The sequence below is a fragment of the Candoia aspera genome, chromosome 5 (assembly GCF_035149785.1).
Source record: "Candoia aspera isolate rCanAsp1 chromosome 5, rCanAsp1.hap2, whole genome shotgun sequence".
NCBI lineage: Eukaryota > Metazoa > Chordata > Lepidosauria > Squamata > Boidae > Candoia > Candoia aspera.
In genome coordinates this window covers 115,973,659-115,996,859 of record NC_086157.1, presented here as the reverse complement: position 1 = coordinate 115,996,859, position 23,201 = coordinate 115,973,659, and the positions used below count along the sequence as shown (strand labels likewise).

The window sequence follows — 23,201 nt, the reverse complement described above, 5'->3', positions numbered from 1 at the left end:
AAAACTATTCAACCCCTTCATGGCAAGCACCTTCAGTACTTATTGGCGCACCCTTTTGCTGTTAAGACCTGCTGCAAATGAGATGCATAGCCAGACATCAGCTTCTGGCAGCGTTCCTGAGGAATCTTAGCCCATTCCTCATGAGCAATGGCCTCCAGTTCAGTCATATTCTTGGGTTTGCGTGCTGCAACCGCCTTCTTCAAATCCCACCAGAGATTTTCTATGGGGTTCAAGTCAGGTGACTGTGGTGGCCACTGTAGACTCTTCCAGGACTTCTTCTGCATCCAAGCCTTAGTGGAATTTGAGGTATGCTTGGGATCATTGTCCTGTTGGAAGGTCCAATGACGCCCAAGCTTCAGCTTCCTTACAGATGGCATGACGTTTTCTCCTAGGATTTCCTGATACTGCAATGAATCCATCTTGCCGTCCACACGCTGCAGGTTTCCAGTGCCAGAGGATGCAAAGCAGCCCCGGACCACCACCGAGCCACCACCATGCTTAACTGTAGGCAGAGTGTTCTTTTCAGCGTATGCTTCATTCTTCTTCCTCCAGACATACCGCGGATCCATCGGGCAGAAAAATTCCAGTTTTGTTTCATTGTTCCACAGAACAAAATCCCCAAACTTCTGTGGGTTATTTATATGATTTTGAGCATATTGGAGCCGACTTTTCTTGTGCTTTTGGGTCAGTAGCGGTATACGTCTTGGAGTTCTGGCATGGGAACCTTCTGTGTTTAGTGAGCGCCTCACTGTGCTCGCTGAAACCTCAGTGCCTGTTGCCACCAAGTCTTGCTGCAGGTCTTCTGCAGTCACTAGAGGGTTTCTCTCCATCTGCCTTCTCAGAAATCTGCTTGCAGCCATTGACAGCTTCCTTCTTCCGCCCCATCCAGGCAGTGTCACCACTGTTCCTTTAACTTTGAACTTGCAAACTATGCTTCCATAGGTGTCTCTAGGAACATTCAGTGCCTTCGCTATCATTTTGTATCCTGTTCCTTGTTTGTGAAGGGCGATGATCTCTTCTCTTACCTTTCTGGACCATTCTCTTGACTTAGCCAGACTGTATTTCTAACATGTAGTCAAACGTGACACTCAACAAACCCCTAGCCAGTTCAGGTATTTCAAGTGTTCCTGCTCAAGCACACCTGGTGCAACTTATGAAGCCCCTGATTAGTTGCATCAGGGGTGCTTGAGACAACACCTGTTTTGCATACTGTATGTGTGCTGTTGTGACGGATTCTACTCAGGGGGTTGAATAATTTTGAGACTGGAGAAGTCATTATGAGTTGCATTTTCAGTTGACTTTGGGGACACCACTTGAATCGTTTGTTGTGTTGAGCTATTTCAATTGCATTTTATTTCTTCATTGCAAACAGCTGAAAGTCCATACCTTTTGACAACCTGATTTGCAATGGGAGTTGAATAATTTCGATTACAACTGTAGCTCTCCTGCCCATGCACCTGCGAGATGCAGGGAGTAATACTGATGCACAGCAGCATTTCGCTGAACTCAGCTGACAGGATAGAGCACCTTTTGCAAACTGTACAATGGGTACAAGTCAAGACGAGCGCAGTGTTCCGATGGGTGACCAATGCCCCTTCCAGCCAGAGGTCGGGATCAGACGCCCTGCCAAACTTTCCGGTTCCATTATCCTAAAAGTAACCCCACATCTCTCCATGTTCATGAAAGAAATGCCTACAGGAATGGAATACCTAAGGCCACAGTTGTATTCATCAGATTCCAAAGGACCACTACCTTATTCTCTTTGTAGTAGTGATTCACGTGTGTGTGTCTGTGTGTGTGTGTCTGTGTGTGGGTGTGGGTGCGCACCCGTGTTTACCCACGCGCGTGGGAGAGGTCAGCCACCACCACCAAGAGCTGTTTCCAGCACCAGAGCCTGCCAGGAGGAAGCGGAGCTTGTAGCTATCCAGGAGATGATGCCGTGTCATCAGCCATCATCTCTGACAAGTCTCGACATCCTTATTGCTCTGCATGGCTAGTTAAAGTAATAGAAAGAGACTCCTGTCCTCCAGAGCCTCTCCGTGATTGAATTAACATGATCACCCTTTTTCCAGTAAAATAAACGCACTTCCAATATGGGGCGGCACCAATACTTCGCAGGTAGCTTTTGAAAGCGGAGGGAAAGAGAGGGAGGGAGGGAGGGTGTCAGCCCACGAGCAATGCCATTCTCCTTGCCAACAGTGGATGGCTCTAATCACTCCTGCGCACACAACAGGCTGCCTCCTTCAACTGAGGTGATGGGCGTAAACTCCCAGGCTATTTGCACACGTCTGTTCTCAAAAGGGCGAAGTCTCAAGGACCCCAAAACCAGCCACAAAAGACCAGACTCTCAATCTTCTCCCTTCAACTCTTGAGCTAACCCTCTGGACATTTTAAAGCCAGGCTGAAATGTCGCAAACCTTGGACAGCTGTTCTGTAGTTATACCGACTTCTATCGCGCCACGCACATGTTCCTTTATAGTATCACAACCACCGTGGAAGGAAGGTCTGGATTCAGGGCCAGGAGCCTGAGAAGGAGCAGACCACAGACTGCAATTCCTAGACTACAGACCGTGGGAGACCGACTGGTCTTCACAAACCAGCCACTGTTCTACGACTTTCTGCACCATGTGGTTGTAACAGGCTGAGGCCAAAGCATTTTTGGTGTTTCCTTTCTTTCAGCAGCTTCTGAACAGCTAGGCAGGCAGGCAGGTAGGGGAGTTCCCAGAGCGGAGACCGAGATCTCGGAGGAGTGGAACACGCACAACAGGCGACTGGTAGACTTGGTGGCTGCAGGTCTACCTGCTGGTAGGCTTAACCCCAGGGGCACTCAGTTGGCTACAGGAGCAGCGAGGCCTTTGGTCCGATGGACTCCTGTTCTTGCAGTCTGACATTTAGACCTGGGGCTTTTCTTTTTCATATACAGGGCAGGGTGTTTTTCTTAACATCCTATTCAAGGGTTCTTACCTAACAAGTCTCTACACCAGGGTTCTGAGAGAGGTCCCTAGGGGTTCCCTGGGAGATCAGAATTTATTTTAAAAAACTGTTTCAAATTCGGGCAACTTCACATGAAAAAGGCAAGTTTCATTCTTTATTTTCAGTTTAAGGACACTGTTAATGCATCTACACAGGCCTACCTATCAAACGAAAGTAATAATTTTGCAACGTCTGGCCTATATTTGAGCCTGAACGGGCAGGGGTTCCCCGAGGCCTGGAAAATATTCCAAGGGTTCCTCCAGGATCAAAAGATTGAGAAAGGCTGCTCTACGCGTTCCTTTTTGAAATCTTGAAGGAAACATGAAACCACTTACTATCTAATAAGCGAAAGCTGCAACTTTTTTTTTCAGTTATAGTAACATACCCAAAGCTTGAAAACAGTTCACATTTGCCCTCCCCATTAAAACCAGCCCCCTCGCCTACACTGCCAGGGCTGCAGGCCTCCAGGCCTCACATTCATGCCTGCTTCACCAAGGAACACTGGTCGTCTTTAGCTATAATTGCCTGTCCCCCCACCATGCTAAGGGGCTGGTTGCCCAAGACCAAAGGGGGAGCTTCACCTCAGCATGGGTGTCCCCAAAGGTGGGGCGGCTCCCCCCGAGCCCTAATTTCCCTGATCCCTAGCCTTCTCGCCTTCTTTCTTAAAAAGAGCGAGTCCCCAGCCATTTCAGCAGTCAATGCAGAGGGCAAAACATGTGATTATCGTCCTGTCCATTGTGGTAGAAAACCTTGCTCCTCTTTTCTCCTACTTTCAGCCAACGAGCGACAGCGCTGCCTCCCAAAAAACACAATTCTCAAAGCCAGGTTCTGGGTGCAACTGCTGGAAAGTCGTGCGACTGTCTACCCAAGGAAGCTGGTCGTATTTTCAACCAAACTTTCTTAAAGTAAATTTGGGGGAGTTTCTGAACTTTCAAAAAGTTGCAAAGTTTTATTTCCTTCTTCTCCCTTCTGCTTGGGCCTCTCCTCTCTTAGGGCAGGTTTTGATGCTCATGTTTTCCTCACGTCTTGCAAATAACGTTTTTATAATGATACACAAATCCCTTGCTTGCTACTTAAAGAACAGCGCCTAGAGGTGGGCTGGAAGCTAGGCATGCAGCAGTACATCACCGAAGGAAGCCGAGTAAAATGTCTCTTTCTTCATTAATTTATATCCCGCCTTTCCTTCCAAAACGGTCCTTCATCACCGACAGTTCTGTGATCTGTCTTCAACTGCCCCAGAGGACTGGTCTCAGCTGAAACCAGCATTGGCCGTGCCCATCAGAATCCCAGCACCACCACAAGGCTGCCATTGGGCACGAAGGCTGTAGCTGAAACACCAGGGAACGGACACAAGCATCACACACAATGCCCCCTCTATTGGCAGCACGTGAAGACCTGCCCTTCAGGAGAGGGGGAGTTCTGCTGCAAGGGAGGTGGGATGGGCATTTCCAGGGATGGTGGTGTGCAAGGGCTGTGAAATAAACAACAGGCAGGGCTCAGCAGAGGGCCGGAGTATGATGCTTGCCATCCTTGGGATGACACGGCTTGATGACCACCTGGAACAGGGGACAACCGAGGCACCTCCTGCTCTGTAAACTTGCAAGGGCTTTGGAAACGACCCAAGGTGGCCCTGAATTCCATGCTCCCCAGCACTTGGCATTCTGTCTTTGAACAAAGTGGTTGCATTCAACCTGACCAATGGGGGAAGATTCTCAACTCAGTAGAATGCCCGTGGGGGGGGGGGGAATGCGAGTATTCTGCCCCCTCCACAGGCAGAAGAGCAGATCCCTGGGATCTTTCCGACCTACCCGTCCACATGCTTCCACTCTTGTGTGGGGAGGGAAGACAAACTAAACAGCTGTCTACTTTTGCTGATCATGGCACACAAGTGCGCCTGCCTGCGCACAAACACACAGGGTCCACCCTGCTTTGCTATTTCATGCTATTAAATGCCTTACAAATGGTTCTATTAGTTGAAAACCTCCATGCCCAGGAAGGCTTTTGAGGGCTCCATTTGTTCCCTGCCCGGTGGGGAAACTATTCTTAAAAGCTTCGACACAGACATAAACCTGCGGCTGGCCAGGCGCTTATTGCGCTGCCGGTGTCGGGATGCCAAAGCTCTCGGTGCCGTGACATGATTGGCTTTTACATCCTGGTCTCACCGGAGTTTAATTACTGATCTGGGGCTTCCGAGTTGGAGCTCGCGGCCTTCAAACGCAGGAGGTCGATATTGCCGGCCTGCAACATATTGAGCCCTGGCACTGGCAGGCACTATTGCGCTATTTAATCATCTTTTGCAAAATTTACAGTGCAACCGAAGGAATCAATATGGAATTTATCACATTCTCTTGTAAATATGAGCACAAGGAGAGATTAGGGTGCAGCATGGGGAATGCACGCTACCCTCTGCAGAAGTACCTTCGCAGGTGCCTCCATTCTTAAGGACGCCGTGGCAGCCCCCCCGCCCTCATCTTCTGGGACTCATGCTGGCAACTGTCCAAGGGGCATGGAAGACACCCTGTTCCCAGCCCAAATCTTAAGAAATCAATCCTTTGAATTCATTCTGCATGAGCTGCAAAAGCTGGGTTCACACACTACACTAAGCCAAAATGAAAGAAACCACATTATAATTTAGCACACCGTACAATATATACACTCAGCCCTAGTCCACATCTGTATGAACCAGGATTAAAGTTAGGCAAGACCATGCTAGCCAGCAATAAGAACAGGAAACCAGGACATGGAATATATAAGCTCTGCAATTTGGTAACAGCCCTGCTGGACCTGGCCCAGGCACATCTCAGTGCAGCCCATGCTTTCCTGAGACGGGCCAGCTGTGTGGTGCTTGCAAGCAGAAAATGGAGACCTCATCCTTTTCCACCACTGCTTCTCTACAACTGGAATTTGGAGGCACAGTGCCGCTTCACGAGTGATAGCCCTCGACGATCCTGTCCTACATGGATTTATTCGGTCTCTTTTTAAAACCATCCCATTTAGCAACCGTCACCAGATCTGGCTGTAATGAATTCAACTGGCTAGTGCTGTGCCGCATGAAGGACTTTTTAGTCTGTTCTGTATCTGCAACAGGGAAACGCTGGGTTGCCTGTGGGGCTCTTGGTACTCTCTGAGCTTGGTTGATTGCGTGCAGATGTTTTGCTACCCAACTAGGTGACATCATCAGCGTGAATGTTCTACTAAGTAAATCAGTGTTTCTCAACCTTGGCCACGTCAAGCTGTGTGGACTTCATCTCCCAGAATTCCCCAGCCAGCATGGCTGGCTGGGGAATTCTGGGAGATGAAGTCCACACAGCTTGACGTGGCCAAGGTTGAGAAACACTGAAGTAAATAAAGGGCTAACTGGATACTTACTTGGAAGGCAACACAGAATGGCAAGTGAACTTGGAAGAACATGTGAAGAAAAGAAAGACGCAATTAATAGTCACATGAAAAGAGGGCAAGTAGCATTAGCTGGACTTGCCACGCAATATTTCCTCGATCAGCCAGAGAAGGGTTAATCTCCCACTTGTGCCTCAAAGGCAGGCCGTAAGGTTTTTTTTCTTTCCCAGGGGAGGAACCCTCCCTTCAGCTAAGCGTGGTTCAGCATCTTCACTGTTAACTACAAAAAAACCTCACCTCCAGGAAGAACACCCAGCGATCTGTCTGAATCCTTCAGTGGGGCGGGACTGCCAGGTCCATCTTTCAGTGACCACACACACCTTCGGTCTACTGTTCTTGGTCCCTCTGGTTGGGGCCCACCAGAAAGGGATTCGCTATAGCAGAGGGAGCGTCGCCAGGGGCTCAACCGTCCTCTGCAGCTCTGGGGACCGGAAAGCCGCACCTGCCCAAGCCAGCTTGTTGACGATGCTTAATGAACAGAGGTCGTTCCGCCCAGACTGCTGCCCTGCAAGTGTTTCTTAGCAGGGCCCTCATGGGTGATGCTGCTGCTGCTGAGGTTGCATCCCCGACAGAACGAACGGTGGCACTGGGGGTGACTATTTCTAGCCCACCTGTTGATGTCAAACCTCCCCAAGTTTCTAGTTCTGTGGGACAAAACAGGTTACGGGCCGTCTACCCTCCCCCAAGTGTGTCTGAAGTGTATTTAGCATCCAGGCACCTCTGATATGTGAGCTGTCCTGTCGGTACCTCTCTCTGACACTACCAGGGCAGATGGCAGTCTTCTTTCCACACCTTTTCTCCTTCTTTCAGTGTCTTTCTTCTTTCCCCCCTTTTTTGCATGAGTGCAAAGTGGACAGGGAATAGGTAGAGCTGGGAAAGAGCAGGATCTACCTGGTGGACTACTGGGAATAAGGGGGACTGGTTCCCCCCTCGCCTCACTCACTCTGGAGGTCGTCTGTTCCTCACGAGTTGGTTCAGCAACGTGTATCACTCAACCCTGGAGACCGCCTCCCTTGTGGGGACAGGGCTGCAACTCCCACGTTCTGTGTCGATGGACCAGAGAGTCACTGCTGCTGGCACCTCAGGGTACTCTCATGTCTGCCAACGGGTTGCCAGGGCTGGTACCACCTGGTTTACTCAAGCTACGCTGGTTGAGTGCCTTGCCTGTCAGGTTTGGCCACATGGTGGAGAGGCTTCACTGCTGGAGCTGCTCACCTGGTCCCCTCTCATGCCCAGGGCTGGGCAATTGTTTTGGCCCCAGAGTCCCTGGTCTTTGGTCATACTTCGAAATACACACCTCAGTCACGTCCCTCCTTAGTTGTTGCCTAATCTAGAATGTCTATTTTTTAATCTTATTTTGTCATTTTAATTTTTGACCTGTTTGATTAGACTGGAGATGTGTTTTTTTTGCAAATTACTGATTGAAACCTACCAGGAGTCGATGACTGCAGTGGGCTAAGATTGAATAAATAACTAAAGAAAGAAGTCACCTCTGAATGCAAGGGCAACAGAGCATTTTGCAGGACACTGCACCACCACTACCAGCAGTGAGAGAAAGGCAAACACGATACAGGACACGGGTGTGCTTTGCAAGGTGGTCAAATGCTCCCAATGCTTCCAGCCTCAGGCTAAGCCTGCTGCGCATAAATCCTGCCCCACCTCATCCAGCTGTAGTGACTTGGTTCCAGAAGTTGGAACACATTCTCCTTCCTCTCAGGGTGCCTTCCATTTCCAAGGACTGTTGTTTCTCAGCGGAGAAATGCCCCAGAGCCAGAAGGGCAACAAAACTTCCCATTTCTAACCATGGAAATGCCATAATAATAAAAGTCTTGCTTCAAAAGGCAGGCAGGCGTGTGCAATTAATCTACAGCAACCTGCATGCATTGGCGCTCTAGGCCCTTTTTCTCAATCAAAAGGAGACAAAACCTGAGGATCGATTAAGTGTGGAAGTAGCCAAATAAAGGCCTGGCAAGGAGGACGCTCGGCCTCCCATGCACCGGCCTTCCCGGGTGTCAGCTCGGGTCAGGAGACTGCGGAGCACAAGCAGGCGAGAAGGGGCTGGCCTCTCGCGGTCTGCTGGGCACACACAGACTGGCCACAAGGAAGGGTCAAGTGATTCAGCAGAAAGGCCATCGAAGGCCAACAGGGGGGTGAAGGGTGAAGAGGAGGTTGCCTCCAGCCAGGAAGAGGGCGGAAAGGGGGCTCTGTGTTTAAGCACGGTGGAGGGGAGGGTGGTGCTGGGCGGGGTTAATGGCTTTGGCCCCAAAGGCAAAACAGCCAGCCCAGGACGCCTGGCCGGACAAGGGGGCGCTTTGTGAAAAGGGGGGTGGGGGGTGTAAAAGGGAGAAGGCAGAGAGGAAGCGCCCACCTCTCGGATGTCAAAGGGCAAGCCAAGAGGGGCTGCAGGCTGTTGAAAAAGCCACCCAGCCGACGGGGCCTTGGAGGCTCGAAGATTCGGGCTCCCAACAAAGTCACAGGAATGTGTGCCCAGCCAGGGTCGAGGTGGCACCGGGGCGGGGAACCCAAACTCTGGACAAGGGAATGTTCTGTTGGAGAAACGGGGCAATAACCACACAAAGACTGGCAGACACCCCTGAAAGAGGTGCAAGCAGGATAAAGTGCATTTATCTACGAGCTAACTTATCGGGTGTATTAAAAGAGCCCCCAAGCTGCTCTGCTCCAGAATGCTTTGCTTCGTTCTTACACTCGGGATCCAAGCCCCTCGGACAGGCTTTGGGCTGCGGAAGGGGGCCCTTCCCTACACCAAACGCCCCACTGCCTGCCCACCCACCAGCCTCTGCCGAATCCCAGCAGACGAGGCAGCCAGTCAGCCAGAAACTCACCAGAGCTGACCTAGTTCCTTCTTGGCAGCTAAGTGTTTTATCTGAAAGTTCCAAACCTTATTCAAAAGTTTCACAGACCACCCGTTGAGGCAAACCCTCCTAAAGAGGCGCTCCACAAAATTTAAAAGCGCCCACAACGGCAAATCCCAAGCGCAGTAAGAACAAGAAGCAGCTCAGAATTAATCGTTGCAACCACAGGAGGCCAGGTAGGTCACGCGGTCACTCAATTCAGGCCATGGGAAACGGGATGGGAAGAGGGGAGAGAGGCTAGGAATTGAATTTTAGTAATATCTAGAAGGCCACAAGTTGGGACTAGCTGCTCACGTGTTGGCACGCTGTTCTGCTAAGGGGGCCACCACCAAGAAGGATCTGTCCCTTGTGACGGCCAGCTTAGCCACTCTCACAAGCAGGAGTTTGGTGGCTGGTCCTGCAGCGGAGGAGCTTTCTGTGAGTGATGACAGCTCTTTGTATACCTTACAGCAGTGTTTCTGAACCCTGGCAGCTTGAAGAGGTGTGGACTTCAACTCCCAGAATTCCCCAGCCAGCACGGCTGGCTGGGGAATTCTGGGAGTTGAAGTCCACACCTCTTCAAGCTGCCGAGGTTGAGAAATGCTGTCTCAGAGCCATCCAGTTTCACAGTGATTAACCGGGAATCCTGGGCAGCCTTCTTGCTGCTCTTCTTTCTAGCAGACCAACGCAAGCGTTCATTTCTGAAGGCACTGTTTCCTAACTCGGCTTTCCTCCAAACACTGGCTGGGAAACGGCAAGCCAACACATTCGGTGGACACCATTTTGGGGGAGTCTGTGCTAAAATGTGTTGAACCGCAAGGAATAGGGTAAATCCGAAAGCTAGGCCCAAAAAGGCATTTCCCCCGAAAGAACGCAAGTAGCCAGAGAACATTACTGTTTCAGGGGGTCCCTTCTGAAAAGACAGAAGGAAGCAAATGAAACGGAACGGGGACAAACTCAGGGAGAAAAGGCAGAGATGGGCCGGGAGGCTCAGCCCCTCCACCTCTGGAGAGCTTCTACCCTGGAACTGCTGAGGTGCCTTCCTTCCCCTCTCTTTTAATCCCAAAACCACAGCCCACAATTTGCTGGAGAGGTGGCAAGCTAGCTTCCAACTCCACCGGGAGAAGAACTCTAGAACTTCCTGGGCAATTCCTCGGGGAGAAAAAGCCCACCCCCACCCCCGTGCCACCCTTACCTCCTTCGAGGAGCAACTTGACTGTGGTGTAGTCATCAGCCAACACCCCGTAATGCAGTGCCGTGCAGCCCTTGAAGCTGGCCCGGTTGTTCAGGCGGTTGTTGAAGTCGTCTTCCCGGGTGACCAGCACTGCAGGGGACGGGGGGAGAAGAACGGCTGGTCAGGGACAAAGTGACACTCGGGGGGGGGGCGGGGGCGGCAAGTGATATGTAAACAATTCTGCCAAGTGATGAAAGCTGCGTCAGAAAACCCATTCTGAACGCCAAAACAGGAGCTTCCAGATATCCAACAGTAGATGAACCTGCCAATTCCACTGGACCAACTCTGGGTTGTTCTGCTGCCAGATCAGTTTTGTTTCTCTGTTTTTGTCAGCTCTGCATAAACGGGCAGCGGCATTGCTCTGCACAGTTCTAACACGCACAAGGCTATGACCTGCAATCCTGGAGGAGGGGTGAGATGTAAATTCATTAGATGTAAAACTAATGAATAAACAAATATAATTTTCCTAATATAATATAGGGAGTCATTTGGAATAGATCAGTATATAAATAATGTAGTGACCAAACAAACAAACAAACAAACAATTTGAAAAATTATTTTCACTAAGGTACACATTTGTGGGCAAAGTTTCCCCTAAGACACATTCCTGGATGTGCTTTTCAAGGGTACAACTACACTGTGAAATGTCAAGCACAATATTTAAAGACTAGAAGAGTTTCAGTGGGAAATTTGTTAAGTTCCTGTTAAAAAAAAGAACATGACCAATTTCTTTCCCACCCTGGAACACGACGCCTTACAGATTTTTCAAGAAAAGAATAGAAACACCAGCTGTGCTTCAGAAGGTAAGGGCAGCCCTGCTTGATCAGACCATTGGCTCAGTTTTCATTTTTTAATGTATTTGTTTTATTTACCTCTCCCTTTCTTTGAGAAGCTCAAGGGAGTATACATAATATTCCTCCTTTTATTTCCCCCCTGCAAGGTAGGCTGGCTGAGAGAGAGGGAGTGGCCCGAAGTCACCCCAGGAGCTTCTGCCACTGAGGCCCGAGAGAGGCCAACCATGCGCCTCCTAGAGAGCCACAAAGACGCCGCAAGGGGCAAGTGCCCTTCCCCGTTGCTGCGGGTTGCCCCCAGATACACAGGCTTCATGGGGCCACACTGTTAATGGTCTCCATGGCGTATCTCCCCTGCCTTCGCCCAACAGGGACCGTCATCTCCTCCTCCGGCCACAGGCCCGCACAAAGAAGGCCCTTCCGCTACCGGCCGTTTGGCCAGGGGTGCTCAGTCTCGGGCCACGGGTGACGGAGGCTTCCACGCGCAGGGTGCTTTTCTGAAGGGCCAGGCAGCGATCCGACTCGTTTGCGCTGCTTTTCCTTCTCCGGTCTCTCGGCAACCAGTTCCCTGCAGATGCGCTGCACCAGACCGCTGGGGGTGACGGAAGTTGCAGGCCAGCCCATTTGAAAGGCAACCACCTGAGGAGGATGGCTAAGGCCTGCCTGGCAGACATGGGCTTTCCACCTAGAATGCAGCTGCTGTGCTTTGAAAATCTACTGGAATTAAATCAATGATCCTAGTCCTCAAGGCATAAAAGAAATGTAACCACCCACTTTATCTAAACGGGTCTACAAAATTTCGATGCCGCAGTGTTTCCCACTGGTGAGAGGGCAGAGACAGGAGAGCCAGCCGATGGGCATCCCCCTGTGGGCACTCAAGATCCCTGCCACTCGCTGGTGGCTCGGCCCACTGCCAGTCCTTGTGACATCCTGAGGACTAGTCTGGACTTCACTTCTCTGCCCTCCCACTGGGCCACTGGTCTCTCAGCAGGGTCACCAGCGGCTGTGGTGAAGGACATTCGGCACCCCAAACCTCGCACAGGTCATGACACGCAGGTGGGTGCTTTCTTGGTCATGACTGTGTCGAAGGAGTGCTCTGGGTTGCTATGTTATTTTATGTTATTCCTGTTGTTTTTCATTTTGGTTTTTTACTGTCTCAAGTCCCTTTTTAGAGGTTAGCCACCCTGGAGTCATGCACATGAGATGGGCATCCACATAAACTATGCAATAAAATAAATAAATAGCTAGTTAGCCAGCAAGCACGGATGCCCCTGAAGCTGAGCCCCACTCCTTCCAGGGCGGCTCCTGAGCAGCAGGAGGCAGCCCCCGCTCCTTTTTGGGGGGCTGCTGGATTCCAAACACAAGGAAACGACGAGAGGAAACAAATCTAAAATATTGTAATTAATAGCCAGGACCTCTCCCAGCTGGCATTAATGCTAATAGATCTCAACACCTACAGAAGGAGCAATCGGAGTGACAGGCTGGACCTTTTTTTTCCTGGGCTGCATTTTTTCACTTTTGTATGTTTCTTTTTTTTTGGGGGGGGGAGTCTGTATCCTTATTTATTTCCCTCCTTTGCCTATCCAGGGAGGGGCCAGATAATCAAGTGGCTGGTGTCAGGGAAGATGAATCTGAGATACTAGGGAGCAGTGCAGTAAAAAGATTAAAGCGTTATTATTGTTAGGTAGCTTTCCCCCGTGGTCCACCATGACAGCTCAACCGTCATCCATAAAAAATGTCTCCACGAGAGATAATCATCGGAAACTCAATAAAGCGTCAAGGGAAGCCTCGTCCGCCATCCATCATGGGGAGCCTGGAAATTTTCAGCTCTCCATCTCCCCTCCCTGCCATCCATATAAATGTCTGTAATATATTTTGTGCAGCAGGCATGGTGGCAGCGGAGCGCACACACCTCCCCCCGATTTGGAGGCTTTTATGAAAAAAAATATTTATACACAAAATATGCAAATCGTTAAAAATAGCTCGGGAAAACAAAGGCAGTTTTTCTTTCTCTCTTACGCCCATCTCCCTCTCTCTCTTTCTCTCTTTTTTTAATGCAAGTGAATTTATTCTTTTTAATAAAACATGTCAACCAAACAAATTAATGCAGCTTCCTTTGGAGTGGCCTTATTTTCCTACACTCCAGCTCTTCCTCTCTGCCCCTCCTGAACCAGAAAGTAATATAATATATACAGGCTGAAAGGGCATGGATTGCACACAAAAATATTAACTTTATTGCTTGATGTATTTTTGGCTTAAATAAAGTCTAGCAAGATATATCGACATCCTGTTGTCTGTGCTTAATGGCGCTGTATGTGCTGTAAGAGGCCACTTGTCCACGTGTGTGTGTGCGGGCGTGTGCACACATGGCAGCTCTTGTGACTCAGGGAATTTCCTTCTCCCTGCAAATCTGATCTCCTGACCTTGACTTTAGCCTTTGTTGGTGTTTCCTAAATAAATGTCTGTTTTCGAAGAACTGCCGCTTCTGGAGTGAAGCTGTGCAGAATTTCAGTTTCGCTGCTGCTACATAATAAAAAGGAGCATTTCTTAAATCCCTTTTGCTCTTCAAGACTGAAAATTCTTATTCTGTCTCGGATGTTTTCATGAAGATTAGATGCACTGGCAGGTAAATTAAATCCAGAGGAAATGCCTATCCAGTCTGCAGGCAAAGGCTCACACAGGTAAATTCAACCAAAGCCTGATGTTTTTAGGTAAACTTTAAAGCTCCAACATTTGCAAAACAATTATTGGAAAGGAAGAAACCAGCTCAAGAAAAAAAAAATTAATGTAGTTATATCCAGCCTGGGGTCCTCCAGATGGGCTGCAGCACAACTTTCAAAGTTCTCTTTCTTCCCACTGGCTGGGGATGATAGGACCTGAAATCCCAAAGTGTCCGCAGGATCCTGGGTTGCAGAAAACTGCTTTAATGAGAATCTGCTGTGCTGCTGGGTTCCCCTCCATATCATTACCCCCCAGTGGCCAGGGCGGTGGAGCGGTGCTTCTGACCAGGCAGGATATGGAAACGCTGTTTGAGCCGTCTGCCTCTGCTCTGGCTATTTTCTGGATTGAGCCGGCTTTGGGGGGCTTCACCAGAGGCCTAGAGAAAACTGGCCAACATTCTGTTGTGTGCCAAGAGGAAGCTGGCTGTGAGAAGCAACAGGCTGAGTAGCTCCTTCACAAAATCTACAGTGTAATTTAAACAATCTGGGAAATGGATCTCTATTTGCAAGATTTGGATCCTCAAGCCTTGATCTGTGATTGCGAAAGACAGACAGACAGACACCCCTAAGGGCATTGTGGAGGCCTCAGGTAAAGCTAGAATTTGAACAAATGCTTTTAACTGCATTGTTTCAAAGGAAGGCAGAGAAGAAAAAATTCACATTGTCCCAGGGATCCTGACAGGAAAAAAAAAACTGAGTGTGATGGGAATCTTGTTACCTTCCAAAGAATGGATCCCCTTCTCTTTGGCAGTTTGATAGACGCTGCTGAACTCATCTCCCAAGTTTGGATCGGCTCCACCTGCAAGCAGAAGCTTCACCACGCTGTCGAGAAAGAACAGTAAGGAAAGATGCTTATGTCAGGTCCAGGAAGCCCTCGCAGAGGCTGGAAAAGGGAAGAAAAGATCTATTAGAAGGGGGAGAGGGAAAATGGCAACCCCAAATCAAAAGGTTAGGCTCTGCCCAGCAAAACCTGCCGGAGGAAAACACAGGGTCAAAAATGTCTCCACGACCATCAGCACCCAATTTCTGAGACATCAGGGAGTGAGATCTTGCTCTGGCAGAACTGCGAAGGTATGAAGGTAGGCAGTTGGCCTCCCCACAGGTAACACTGAAAGTGAAGGACTTGGGAGCCCTGAAGAACGAGACCCTGGAAAGATGGAACATCGCACGCACGCACACACTTTTCTAAGGGTGTCATTCTCAGACTTGGAAGTTAACTGACCTGGGATCTGCTTTCATGGACACCAACTACGCAGCCACGGAGATCGCCCACAGCCACCAGCTTTGCAGCTCTGCAACTTTCCAGTCCACCAGTCCGGATTCCCTCCAGGTAAGAGCAACAATAAGTTGCCAAGGCCAGTAATTTCCAAAGCGTGGATGTGGTCACGGCTGGGAATTACGTGAGCTGCAGTTCCACGTCTCTGGAGGGAATCCAGCAGCACCAGCAGGCTGGCCCCAAGAAAGCAAAATGGGAATTCTCCTCTGCGGCCCAGGGAAACGCAGGAGAGAATCTGCCCACGTGGTGTGGCCAGGGAAGCTGCCTGAGAGCCAGGACACCCCACCAGCTCCTGCAGAGGGGAGCCCAAGGGGGAAGAGCAGGGCCCTTCTGGGGGAGAGAGAGGGAGCGTGGACCTACCCCCAAGGAAAAATGATAAAGTATACAGCCATTTTCAATTGAAGCCCTATAATCTGAAGAAAAAAAAATACATAAGGAAGTCTTTTAAACACACTACACTGGTTTGGTGTATTTTAAAATTGCTTCATACAATAACCTTGAAAGATGCCTCAGTATTTTTAATAAATTATTCCTGATAAATATAATTTAAAAAATCAATGCTATTTTTTTAAAGGTGTCTTAATTTATTCAAGAGGGAGGTAATTCCCGCATTGTGCTCTAACGAAGGTGAGAGACTCTGGTGATGTGGTGGCTTTCGGTAATGCTGCTGGTTCTCAGGAAGGAGGGAGCACATTGCAAGGTAAGAGGGAACGTCGTCAGGGGCAGCTGGGGGAAAACCGAGAGGTTCAGAACTGCCCCGCCCGGGAGCCTCCCAGGTTGCTTCCCCTCAGGTGAGGCAGAGGAGCTTGAGTCTGGCAAGACTCTGCCTACGTGGTGTGAGCAGATGAAGAACTGGGGTTTGGCTGGACTGGGCTGTTCTTGGGCTGGGCCTGACAGGCACCCACGGCTTCTCTCAGATGCAAACTGGCTCCTGCCACGTGGGCCCGGCCCACTTCCACGCAGGTGGCCGGAACAGGCTGGCTTACAGGCAGAGGATCTGGGAATGGCCCTTCAACCCCACCCAGCTGCCCTTCAGCCGAATGTCCCGACAAAATGCCAAGCCGTATCCTTCAGGCAGCCTGCACCACCGCCTTCCCCTCCTTTGGAGCCAGTGTGACATTTGAGTGATCGCAGATATTGATTGCCCCTGTCCAATTTGCAGGTAACAAAACATAACCCAGCTTCCAAGTGAAATTAGCTTTTGCAAAGCTGGATGAGGAGCAGCGCAGCCATTAAAAGGCCATTCTTGTTTGTTTATGGCATTTACATCCGGCCACAGAGCCCAGTGGGCACCTGGAAGGGTTCGTAAGAGTACGATGGTAACTAAACAATTAAAAACACAGAATGCTTGAAGGGAAAAAAAGAAGTCCGCAGGCATGCGTTGGATTTAGTTATTTTAAGCAAACAGTAAGAAGAAGGACAAGTCATATAAGCCAGGTCTTTTGTTTCTCCATCTCTAAAACTGAGGTCACCTTCCACTGCTTAGGAGAGAAGAAAGGTCCAACCACAGAAAATGAGTATTCAGCTGACAAGGACGAACACGAACCAAATGGCTGCCCATAAGGGAATTTCTGGTCAGTTTTCCAGAAAATTCAGGTTACCATGTACAGTCTCCTTTGAATGGGGAGTATAATGGAGGGTTCTAAGAAGAGTTCTCTGGGACTGAGAAGCCTGAACATTTTTCGCATCAAGTTATTTAGCCCTAATAAAGATATAATGGATTTTGTTCCCCCCACCACAGGTAAGGTTAATTTTTATCACAGTTGGAGAGAAAGTCACAAAAACTTTTGCACTGAACTGTGAACTGAACCAATTTCATAGCATGAAAATGAAAATACAGAGATGCATGCACATGTTAAGCAAGGGGGAAAGCCCCCCCCAGCTTTTCTCACGTTCCTGTGCAGTATGTTCATGGCTCTAAGCCCTGTGGGGACTCTGAGACACTCTGTGTGGGAATGGAAGAAGGGGGACACAGCCTGGACAGGTGCATCCCCAAACTGAAGTCCTGCAGTGATGGGGCCCTATTGTTGTTTATTCGTCCAGTCGCTTCCGACTCTTCGTGACTCCATGGACCAGCCCACGCCAGAGCTTCCTGTCAGTCGTCAGCACCCCCAGCTCCCCCAGGGACGAGTCTGTCACCTCCAGAATATCATCCATCCACCTTGCCCTTCTTCCTTTTGCCCTCCACTCTCCCCAGCATCAGCATCTTCTGTCTTCTCATGATGTGGCCAAAGTATTTCAGTTTTGCCTTTAAGATCATTCCCTCAAGTGAGCAGTCTGGCTTTATTTCCTGGAGGATGGACTGGTTTGACCTTCTTGCAGTCCAAGGCACTCTCAGGATTTTCCTCCAACACCACAGTTCCAAAGCATCGATTTTCCTTCTCTCAGCCTTCCTTCTTGGGCTACTTCTAGTGTCTCAGCAGACAGCCATTTTGCCTTCTTGGTTTTCTCTTTCTTTGGGATGTATTTTGTTGCCGCCTCCTGAACAATGTTGCGGACTTCTGTTCATAGTTCTTCCGGGACCCTACCTACTAAGTCCAGTCCCTTAAATCTATTCTTCACCTCCACTGCATATTCCTCAGGAATATTAGTGAGCTCATATCTAGCTGATCTGTGGATCTTCCCTAATCTCTTGAGTCTGATCCTAAATTGTGCAAGAAGAAGTTCGTGATCTGAACTACAGTCAGCTCCAGGTCTTGTTTTTACCGACTGTATAGATGTCCGCTACCTTTGGCTGCAAAGGATGTAGTCAATCTGGTTTCGGTGTTGTCCATCTGGTGAAGTCCATGTATAAAGCTGTCTCTTAGGTTGTTGGAAGAGAGTGTTTGTTATGCAGAGTGAGTTGTCTTGGCAAAATTCTATCAGCCTATGTCCTGCTTCGTTTTGTTCCCCAGGCCATACTTACCTGTAATTCCAGGTGTCATTTGACTGCCCACCTTAGCATTCCAGTCTCCCGTGATGAAAATAACATCTCTTTTAGGCGTGTTGTCCAGTAGGTGCTGCAGATCCTCACAGAACTGCTCTACTTCAGCTTCTTCAGCATCTGTGGTTGGGGCGTATATTTGGATCACTGTGATGTTAGATGGCTTGCCCTGAATTCGAATTGAGATCATTCGATCGTTTTTTGGGTTGTATCCAAGCACTGCTTTAGCCACTTTACTATTAATTATGAAGGCTACTCCATTTCTTCTGTGGTCCTCTTGTCCACAGTAGTAGATCTGGTGGTCATTTGACGTGAAGTGGCCCATTCCAGTCCATTTCAGTTCACTGACACCCAGAATGTCTATCTTTAATCTTGACATCTCACCAATAACCACATCCAATTTGCCCTGGCTCAAAGATCTTGCATTCCAGGTTCCAATGGTGTGTTGATCCTTCGAACATCGGATTCGCCGCTCACCACCAGCACCGTCGGCCGCTAGCCGTCCTTTCGGCTTTGAGCTAGCTGCGTCATCATGTCTGGGGCTCGTTGAACTCATCCTCTGTTCCTCCCCAGTAGCATTTTGACCATCTTCCGACCTGGGGGTCTCATCTTCCGATGGTATACCGACATATCTCTGGTTGTGCTGATCCATTGAGCTTTCACGGCAAGAATACTGGGGTGGGTTGCCATGACCTTCCCCAGGGATCGCATTTAGTCTGACCTCTCTGTCATGACCTTCCCGTCTTGGGTGGCCCTTCACGGTTTAGCTCATGGCATCACTGAGGTGCTCAAGCTCCAGCACCACGACAAGGTCACGATCCTTTGCTGAAGTTGTCACTATGGGGAACACCATTACTTTAACTATGAGGACCTTTGTTGTCAGTGTGATGTCTCTGCTCTTAACTATTTTATTGAGATTTCTCATTGCTCTCCTCCCAAGGATTAAACGTCTTCTGATTTCCTGGCTGCAGTCAGCATCTGCAGTAATCTTTGCACCTAGAAATACAAAGTCTTTCACTGCCTCTACGTTTTCTCCCTCTGTTTGCCAGTTATCAATCAAGCTGGTTGCCATAATCTTGGTTTTTCTGAGGTTTAAGTGCAACCCAGCTTTTGCACTTTCTTCTTTCACCTTAGTCATAAGGCTCCTCAGTTCCTCCTCGCTTTCAGCCATCAAAGTGGTATCAGCTGCATATCTGAGATTGTTAATGTTTCTTCCAGTGATTTTAACCCCAGCTTTGGATTCATCAAGCCCAGCACGTTGCATTATGTGTTCTAGTGCTGAGACACTAGAAGTAGCCCAAGAAAGAAGGAAAGCAAAAGGCAACAGCAATAGGGGGGAGATATGCCCAATTAAATGCAAAATTCCAGAGGTTAGCCAGAAGAGATAAGGAATTATTTTTAAACAAGCAATGCGTGGAAGTGGAAGATGACAATAGAATAGGAAGGACAAGAGACCTCTTCCAGAAAATTAGAAACATCGGAGGTAAATTCCAGGCAAAAATGGGTATGATCAAAAACAAAGATGGCAAGGACCTAACAGAAGAAGAAGAGATCAAGAAAAGGTGGCAAGAATATACGGAAGACCTGTATAGGGAGGATAACAATATCGGGGATAGCTTTGACGGTGTGGTCAGTGAGCTAGAGCCAGACATCCTGAAGAGTGAGGTTGAGTGGGCCTTAAGAAGCATTGCTAATAACAAGGCAGCAGGAGACGACGGCATCCCAGCTGAACTGTTCAAAATCTTGCAAGATGATGCTGTCAAGGTAATGCATGCTATATGCCAGCAAATTTGGAAAACACAAGAATGGCCATCAGACTGGAAAAAATCAACTTATATCCCCATACCAAAAAAGGGAAACACTAAAGAATGTTCAAACTATCGAACAGTGGCACCCATTTCACATGCCAGTAAGGTAATGCTCAAGATCCTGCAAGGTAGACTTCAGCAATTCATGGAGCGAGAATTGCCAGATGTACAAGCTGGGTTTAGAAAAGGCAGAGGAACTCGGGAGCAAATTGCCAATATCCGCTGGATAATGGAAAAAGCCGGGGAGTTTCAGAAAAACATCTATTTCTGTCTTATTGACTATTCTAAAACCTTTGACTGTGTGGACCATAACAAATTGTGGCAAGTTCTTAGTGGTATGGGGATACCAAGTCATCTTGTCTGCCTCCTGAAGAATCTGTATAACGACCAAGTAGCAACAGTAAGAACAGACCACGGAACAACGGACTGGTGTAAGATTGGGAAAGGAGTGCGGCAGGGCTGTATCCTCTCACCCTACCTATTCAACTTGTATGATGGGGCCCTACTAGAGGCAATATTAAGCAGGCAGCCTCGCCAGCTTCAATAATGCGTGACTGAGCCGGTGCTCCATCGCCTCACCCAACTAGGCCTTTAATTTGCTGATCAGGCCTTAATTGCATTAGCAGCAATGCTGCTCATCTGCACACATATAAATCTGCGTTGACCCCAGAGGGCAGCCTTTAACTAAAGTTCACCAGGCAGTTAAATCAATGACAGTAAGTGCTTTCTGCTGCCAGTGGGGGCTGGATAAGCTGGGGCGGCGGGCTGCTTGCAAGGAAGCTTGGTGTGTGTGTGTTGCGGATGGCGCGCCAGCTGCCCGGAAGGCTGAGCCGAGGGAGCCCCTGGCAAAGGTGAACCCCAGTGGACAAGGCTAACCAAAGGAGGCAGATAATTACATATTAATTATATATTGACTTCAAGCCAACCTTCCCCCATCTTGCGCTCCTGCCCCCCGCTCCCCCAACCTGTGAGAATCCCCATCATCTGCTCACTCTCCATGGCCAGGGCTAAGTGGAAAGCAGTGGGGAGCCATGATGGCTCCACAGTCCTCAGCAGGATGGGGGAAGACCCATCCCAGGACCCCATGTCCCCTTCCACCCTGGGCAGAATTTGAAGCTGTCCCTCTTCGCCTGCTGCCCAAGCCCCGAGCCCCTGGTCTCAGATGGCCTGGAAGGAGCACCAGGATTCGAGTCACTGGGGGAGCTTCCGTGGCTGACGATGCACTTGAACCCGGGGCTCCCCACTCCTAGCCCATCTCCTTTGCCCCTATGCTACACACCCTCTCAGCCTAACCTAACACATCCTCTCCTAACTGATCCCTGCTGTCAGAGCAAGGCAGCAGTTCAGGCTACCTTATAACCGACCATATGTGGGTATAGTGTGCCAGAGGGGCAGGAAAGCTAATGCCTCTCTGTTCAGTTGCCAGGTGGGCAAGCTGCCTAGGCAGTCCTCTGCCCTGCTTACTCAAGAAAAGCTGTGGCTTATCTTGTGTCCCTGCTGCCTGTAATGGGTGCCCAGATCGCGGGCTCTGGTTTTTCTAACTGTAATTGCATATGCCAGCAAAGGCAGAGGCACCAGCCGCCTCTACGAGAAGCAGAGGGTGATGGGGGCAGGGTAGGAAACAGAACCAGAAAGCCAGAATCTCAAGGAAAAAGGGCGCCTGGAAGGTGGGGAGCGGCTGGCACTGTGTCTTGAGTGACAAGGACAAAGCAGAAGAAGTCTGGTAACCAAATGGGATTTTCTTCTCAATCCGGTACCCTCACAGTATAGCTTTAGGCAGTCTGACGAAGTCTAGTGGTTAGGAGACCTTTCCCCAACCTGAAATTTTCTGGGAATGGAGGGAGGCAATGCTGGCTGGGAAGTTTGGAAACTGCAGTCCCAAGACTTCAACTCTGGCACAACAGAAATTCCCCAGATCATCTTGCTTTCAGCTGACAGCCAGCAACAAAAGACCGCACATTCTTCAGGAACAAAGACTACGCAAGAAGCAAGCAACGAAGCAGCCAGCCTGTGGCCTTCCCTGAGTCTAAGAGTGCCCCACAGCATCCTCAAGGTGCCTGGCACAGGAACCGTTCAAGGCCAAGGGATCCAGCCAGAACAGAAACGAAACACTGGGCCCGGTCAGCCTTCATCATAATCCTGGGGACACTGACAGAAGAATGCCCTTTTCTCCCATTTCATGGGGTGACGTATTAAATAACCCTATTAGTATACTCTCAAGTACCACTTATTCAAGGACATTGTTTTTTAGAAAAAGAAAAGCTAAAAGGTAATTAGATTAAATAGCCCCCGACACAAACATTTGGTGCAGATCATAACCACGTTGGTTGAATCAGGCAGAATTAGGAATGCCGAGGGAATGTTTCTTCCACAGAGAAACTGGGAAAAGGCTGGGATGAAGGACCATCTGGGGCAACTACTGCAGCATGAACAGCCTTTCTCCTTGTCTTTTCTGAGTCTTTGCACCTCAAAAAATCTGGTTCTGCTCCACCGATCACCTGGAATGGTCAACAGTTGTCACACTCCATTGCTGACCATTGTCCATTGGTAAAAAGTGCAGAGGGGGGTGCTAAACCCATCCTTCCACAGCCATGTAAATAAGAGAACCTGTTGCTGTTTGGACATCAAAGTTAAACAAACAGATTCAAGGCTCCCGCCTCATGGCCCTTCCTAAGGAGTTCCCCAAAGGGGTCATGACTTTCAGCTTGTCATAGCACACATCAAAGTTTTCACCACACACGAACTCGGCACATGGATTCGTATCGTGTCGCCCGAGAGCGGATATTCGGTCTTTGTCTGCCGGTTTAATCCTGTGTTTTCCCAAATCATTAAGCTTTTTTGGCTTATGAACTTGTGACTAAGTAAAGCGCCTCGGAGAGGTTGTAACATCAAAGCCCAGTCCAACTGGCTGTCCCACGTTTCCCAAAATTGGATTTCTTTCTCCCCCTTTTGCTTCATCTTTAAATAAAAACTAATTGAATTTAGTTGTGGACCAAACGCATTGAAGAGCTGCCTTTAGAGGCAGAATGATTGTCCTGGGAACCTAAGGGGTCTTAGGGCACTGCCCTTGCAGCTTTTCCAGTCCAGGGTAACAGGGAACAAAAACAAAAGCAGATCACTCTCTGGCACAGAGTTTGCAGAATGGCCACTAAATCCTGACAGTTTACCAGCAAGTAGCAATCGCTCTGATGATCAGATTATTGCTCAACCCTCTTTATAACCCCCAGA

The 23,201-nt window shown here is 49.1% G+C and overlaps 1 protein-coding gene across 2 annotated transcripts in view; it reads right to left on the bottom strand.

Moving 5' to 3' along the window:
- Positions 1-23,201, bottom strand: part of CLPB (ClpB family mitochondrial disaggregase) — a 97,467-nt gene that overhangs the window by 51,823 nt on the left and 22,443 nt on the right. For both annotated transcript variants that reach the window (XM_063306026.1, XM_063306027.1), the window contains exons 4-5: positions 14,685-14,788; positions 10,417-10,545 (exon numbers count right to left, since the gene is read on the bottom strand). In XM_063306026.1, the coding sequence (XP_063162096.1) occupies positions 10,417-10,545; positions 14,685-14,788 (233 nt within the window). The remainder of the gene's footprint in view (positions 1-10,416; positions 10,546-14,684; positions 14,789-23,201) is intronic.